Raw genomic sequence first — 6,000 nt, 5'->3', positions numbered from 1 at the left:
CCCATCTCCTGCCCTCGGGCAGTGCCCATCTCCTGCCGCTCTGGGCTCACAGAGCCCTTCTCCTGCCCTGGGGCAGTGCCCGTCTCCTGCCGCTCCGGGCTCACAGAGCCTCTCTCCTGCCCTGGGGCAGTGCCCGTCTCCTGCCGCTCCGGGCTCACAGAGCCTCTCTCCTGCCCTGGGGCAGTGCCCGTCTCCTGCCGCTCCGGGCTCACAGAGCCCTTCTCCTGCCCTGGGGCAGTGCCCGTCTCCTGCCGCTCCGGGCTCACAGAGCCCATCTCCTGCCCTCGGGCAGTGCCCATCTCCTGCCGGTCCAGGCTCACAGAGCCCATCTCCTGCCCTCGGGCAGTGCCCATCTCCTGCCGCTCCGGGCTCACAGAGCCCATCTCCTGCCCTGGGGCAGTGCCCGTCTCCTGCCGCTCCGGGCTCACAGAGCCTCTCTCCTGCCCTGGGGCAGTGCCCGTCTCCTGCCGGTCCAGGCTCACAGAGCCCATCTCCTGCCCTGGGGCAGTGCCCGTCTCCTGCCGCTCCGGGCTCACAGAGCCCATCTCCTGCCCTGGGGCAGTGCCCGTCTCCTGCCGCTCCGGGCTCACAGAGCCTCTCTCCTGCCCTGGGGCAGTGCCCGTCTCCTGCCGCTCCGGGCTCACAGAGCCCATCTCCTGCCCTGGGGCAGTGCCCGTCTCCTGCCGCTCCGGGCTCACAGAGCCCATCTCCTGCCCTCGGGCAGTGCCCATCTCCTGCCGCTCCGGGCTCACAGAGCCCATCTCCTGCCCTGGGGCAGTGCCCGTCTCCTGCCGCTCCGGGCTCACAGAGCCTCTCTCCTGCCCTGGGGCAGTGCCCGTCTCCTGCCGGTCCAGGCTCACAGAGCCCATCTCCTGCCCTGGGGCAGTGCCCGTCTCCTGCCGCTCCGGGCTCACAGAGCCTCTCTCCTGCCCTGGGGCAGTGCCCGTCTCCTGCCGCTCCGGGCTCACAGAGCCCATCTCCTGCCCTGGGGCAGTGCCCGTCTCCTGCCGCTCCGGGCTCACAGAGCCCATCTCCTGCCCTGGGGCAGTGCCCGTCTCCTGCCGCTCCGGGCTCACAGACCCAGTTTGGGAGGTGTTGCCCCAGGGGTGCTGCGCTGCAGGGCCGCCCAGAGGATCCGGGGGCCTGGGGTCTTCGGCGGCAGGGGGCCCCCGCCGCGGGTCTTCAGGGCACTTCGGCGGCGGGTCCCGGGACGGAAGGACCCCCCCGCCGTCGAACTGTCGCCGAAGACCCGGAGCGGAAGAAGCTCCGGGGGCCCGGGCCCCGCGAGAGTTTTCCGGGGCCCCCGAGCGAGTGAAGGACTCCGCTCCAGGGGCCCCGAAAAACTCTCGTGGGGGCCCCTGCGGGGCCCGGGGCAAATTGCCCCACTTGCCCCCCCCTCTGGGCGGCCCTGCTAGGCTGTGCCCCCCGCCCCCGCGCAGCAAACAGGCGCTGCCCGCTGGTGCGGTGGCCCGGGGCGGCGCAGCCCGTGGGAGGAGCTCTCCAGCCCCACGCGGTTCATAATCGCTCTCCGTGCCCTGAAATGTGACTCCTTCCCTGCGCCTCCCCGCGCCGGCTGGGACGGGCGCTGGCTCCGGCGGCTCTGAGACCCGCGCGCAGGCGGCTCGCTCCGCGCAGGGAGCCCGCGGCGGGCGGAGTGGCCCCGGGGCTCGGCCTGGCCCGGACACCATGATCTGCGGCTGGAGGAAGAAATCCCGGCCGGAGCAGCCCCCGCAGGACGGCGGCGGCGGCACCAGGCGCCCGGACAGAGCCTTAAAGAAAATGGGTGAGTGCCCGGGGCCCCCCGCCCCGTCCGCCCGGCCCGGGCCCGATCCTGCCCAGACACCCCGCAGCCCGGCAGCCCCCCGGACCCCGGCCAAGGCGCACACTTGCGGGAGGGGGTGTCTCGGATACAGCTCGGGCCAGGCTCGCGCCAAGGCATCCGGATCGGAACTTCCCCGAAGTGCGGGACGGGAGTGTTCGGCCCGCGGGGCCCGAAGCCGCGAGGATGGGCGCTGGGGCTCGCCCGGGGATGCTCCCCACGCTGTGCCCCCGAGCCGGGCCCTACTCCTGCTCCAGCCGGGCGGGTCACAGCCCCGGGGCTCCGGGGCAGGAGTTCGCTGCTGGGCGCGGCTCCTGCTTGTCTCCCCCCGGCCCGGCTGGCTCGGCGAGGGCTGCGCGGGGTCCGGTGGGGCGGGCGGGGGGGGGGGGGAAGCTGGGACGCTGCTGTTGGGGGTCCGGTTACAGAACCGGCCTCTGGCCCTGTGCTGCTGCCAGGAGCCTTCCCCGGGCCAAGGCACCGACCTGGGGGTGGGCTGGAGGCAGCCCCCAGGGCTCCGGGCCAAGGCGCAGACAGGTGGGGGTCAGCCCCCAGGGCTCCAGGCAAAGGTGCAGATGAGTGGCTGCCCCCCAGGATCCTGGGCCAAGACACAGAGGGCAGGGCTTCCCTCGAGGGTAGGAGTGGGCACCGTGAGGGGTTAATAGCTGCCTGTGGGCTGGACACTTGGCTTTATTGTAATCCCCCCTCCCATGTCTGTGGAACATCCCCCCCCCCCCCATGGCCTCAGCAGCACCCGGAGCTGAGCCCCCCTCCAGAACTGGCCAGGAGGGCGGGTTAAGGATGAAACAGACCCTGCTCCCAGCTGGATTCATGGGCTGGGGGGCTGCAAGCTGCAGAGGGGGCAGTGGGTGCTGAGCACTTCGGGTGGGCAAGGGCTGCCCCAGGATGGGGGCTCTGGCACGGCTGGAGCTGGGCTCTGGTGGGGGCCTGTGGTGCCTGGCAGATGCATGCCGGGTCCACACTCCCAGCTGGGCAGTGTTCCCTTCCATAGAGCTGCCCCGTCTTCGCTTCCAACCCGCACTGAGGACCTGACTGTGGGGACGTGCCTGGGCCGTGGCCAGGAGCTCCCTTCCTCCAGGGCAAAAGACCTGCTGGAGTCTCCCATTGCCATCCATGGATGCTGCTGATTCCCACTCAATCCACTTGACGACAGGCCCCATGTCCAGCCCTGCCCCAGGTCTTGGGTGCGTGGCCACTGTTTGTTGGGGATGCCCCCGGAACATGGGGGAGCAAAGAGGCTGCAGCAACTAAGGGGTTAATGCCCATTTTGTTGCAGTAAATTTTTTGTGCAATAAAATCCACAGTTGTTCGCGATCCAAAAGTCAAGTGTCCGGGGGACTGGCTGGCCCAGGGGTGGTGGTGCAATACGAGGCCTCTAGGCTGCTTTCACAACTAACCCAGCATAATAGTGAGCACTGCTCAGTGGCCAGTACACAATGAGTTTGGTGGGTCTCAGTCCCGTTCCCGCGTCGCAGCTGGTCGTGAAGGAGCCCCGTGCCGGCAGCCATGGCTGAGACGCCAAGGCCTGCGTGGGTCCTGCAGCCTCTGTGCTGGATTTCGAAGTGCTCAGCACCCACAGTGCCCCCAGCATGTCGGGCTCTTTGGAAGTCTGGCGTCTCCCTGTTACCCCTGAAGGCATCACTCGAGGTGAGTGTGGCATTTGCCAGGGCGGGCAGGCTGGTCCACCTGGCCCTTCTCACCAGTGCTAAATTAATAACTAAACCCCAAAGCCTGAATGCGGCATTTCTGCTAGGGCGACTTCTTTTAAACTCAAGATTTGACTCTGGGAACAGGAGCTTGGAATGCAAGTGAGATGGCCAGAGACCCCGAGCCGGCGTGAATGTGGCCAGGAACTCGTACTGAACCATACGGCGCAAGCCTTGGAGCAAAGGGGCATGTCATAGATTCAGAGAGCTTAAGGCCAGAAGGGATGATTAGATCACCCAGTCCGACCTCCTGTAGAGCACGGGCCAGAGAGTTTCCCCCACTGAGCCCAATGTTTGATTAAAACCTCTTCCAGGCAGGCCCCCAGTCTGCAGCTGATCTGTGATGGCATCATTTGTAGCACCACAAGGCTCCAGTCGGGGGGCCTAGAGCGGCCGTAGGGCCACGTGCTGTACACACGGAGCTGACTGTCCAGTATCATTCCACCCAGGGCCGGCTCCAGGCGCCAGCTTGCCAAGCAGGTGCTTGGGGCGGCGGCTCCGGAGAGGGGCGGCACGTCCAGGTATTCGGCGGCAATTCGGCGGACGGTCCCTCACTCCGCCTGGGAGCGAAGGACCTCGTGCCGAATTGCCGCCGCAGATCGCGATCGCGGCTTCTTCTTTTTTTTTTTTTGTTTTGGCTGCTTGGGGCGGCCAAAACCCTGGTGCCGGCCCTGATTCCACCCCATCCCCTGGGGATAGCAAGTGCTTTCGTGACTTGAACTGGTCCCGGTATCCACAGCTCTTTGTTCCAGGGGGTCACTCTATAGCTTTACCTCTGGCCTTGAGGTTGGGTTTTGACTTTGTGATTGATGTGGCTGAGCTAGAAAGAGTGTGTGGGCTAGTGTTAGAGCAGAAGACACTCAGTCCTGGGCTCTGTTCCTGCGCTGACACCTTGGGAAAGTTGCTTCCTCTCCCTGGGACTCCATTTCCTCATCTGAAAAGTGGGGATAGTGATTCTTGCCGTGGATTGTTTGCAGTGTGGGGAGATGTGTAAGCGCTAAGTAGTAGCACTTATTACGCCCAGCTCCTGGGTTCTGGTTACAACCGAGTGTGACCCTGGGCAAGTCACTAACCTCTCTGTGCCTCAGTTTACCCAGCTGTAAAATAATCCACAGTGCTATGGCTGCCTTAATCTGAGGATCTCAAAGCATTTCACAAGCGTGAGTGAGTTAAGCATCACAACCCCCTTGAGAGGCAGGCGAGTACTATTATTCCCATTTTTCAGGTGGGGAAAGTGAGGCACAGAGAGGGGAAATGACTTGCCTAAGGAGCCAGTGGCAGAGCCAGAACTAAAACCCACGTCTCCTGACTCCCAGTCCTGTGCATCAGCCACAAGACTCCTGTAGGTGAGGATAATACCGTACTTACGTGCCTCGAGGGCAAGGGCTTGTCTACATGGGGGCATTACGTTTCATTAACTTTAGCTAGTGCACACTCAAATAACCTGCGTAAACACAACCCAGTTCTTCAGAGCGTACGCGCCGGCTCGATAATATGTACTCTGTAATCTGGTTTGCAAGTGTATTAAAGCTTCTTGAGATAGGTTCTCACACGCTAGCATTGCATTCACCGTGGCAGTCGTGGTGAAACTGCAGCTGACTCAAGTGCAGCAGTGAAGGGGTTAAGGTGCTAGTTGCCATGGGGGAAATGTTAGGCAACATGACGCTTTCCTCCAGGGAAAAGCACAACCGCTGACCAAGGCCTGGCACTGCAGGGGTGTGTGTAAGCCAGGCAGGCAGGACCAGAGCACACAGGGAGTTAGACACCTCACTCCACCTTTTGGGCCCCACTGACATTCTCAAAACTGCCCCTCGGCTGCCAGCGAACCCCACAGGCACCCAAGTATCTGCTGGCCCCACAGCTAATGAGCAGCCCGGGTTCTCAAGCCAGGCGTTCGCCACCGGGCCCGAGCCCGTCCGTGCTCTCTGGGCGCCTGACAAAGGACAACGGCAGGCGAGCAGGCTGGGAATTTGTGTGTGACCTGCTGGCCGGGTGGGACACCCAGATTCAAGTCGTGGCTCTGCCTGATCAGCAGCAGGGACGTGAACCCGGGTCTCCCGCAGCCCAGCGGAGAGCCCCAGCCACCAGGCTGGTCTGGGTGGGGCTGGCTCTCTCCTGTTGGAGTCTTTTCCCTTTGTTCCTGGGCCAGGGAGACTGACTCGGTCAGCTGGGGGTCAGGGCACTGCTCCAAGGACTAGCTAGTCAGTTACAGGCTTGTCTGTGCTGCAGCGACACAGCCGGGCTGACCTAGCAGGGACCTGCCACCTCCGGGTGAGTGCGTTGACCCCTGGGTGACGGGCTCACTTCCCAAGCCAGGCCTGGGCTATCTCAGCTGCTGACCTGGCCCAGAAGAGGGCTCACACTTCAGGCTCCCAAGTGGAGGGATTCCAGCCTGTCAGTCGAGGCCCCCAGACCTTCGGGGAGCTGGGCGCTGAGCCCTGCCCCTTTGCTCCGCAT

At 64.3% G+C, this 6,000-nt stretch overlaps 1 protein-coding gene across 1 annotated transcript in view; it reads left to right on the top strand.

Annotated features, from left to right (window-relative positions):
• Nucleotides 1–1,686: 1,686 nt before the first annotated feature.
• PLCD3 (phospholipase C delta 3) overlaps nucleotides 1,687–6,000 on the top strand; it is a 56,285-nt gene continuing 51,971 nt past the window's right edge. The window contains exon 1 of the mRNA XM_065422839.1: nucleotides 1,687–1,783. Coding sequence (XP_065278911.1) covers nucleotides 1,687–1,783 — 97 coding nt within the window. The remainder of the gene's footprint in view (nucleotides 1,784–6,000) is intronic.

Source organism: Emys orbicularis, chromosome 25 (assembly GCF_028017835.1).
Source record: "Emys orbicularis isolate rEmyOrb1 chromosome 25, rEmyOrb1.hap1, whole genome shotgun sequence".
NCBI classification, from domain to species: Eukaryota; Metazoa; Chordata; order Testudines; family Emydidae; genus Emys; species Emys orbicularis.
Note: the sequence above shows the minus strand (reverse complement) of the source record. Positions and strands in the feature narration are given on the sequence as shown.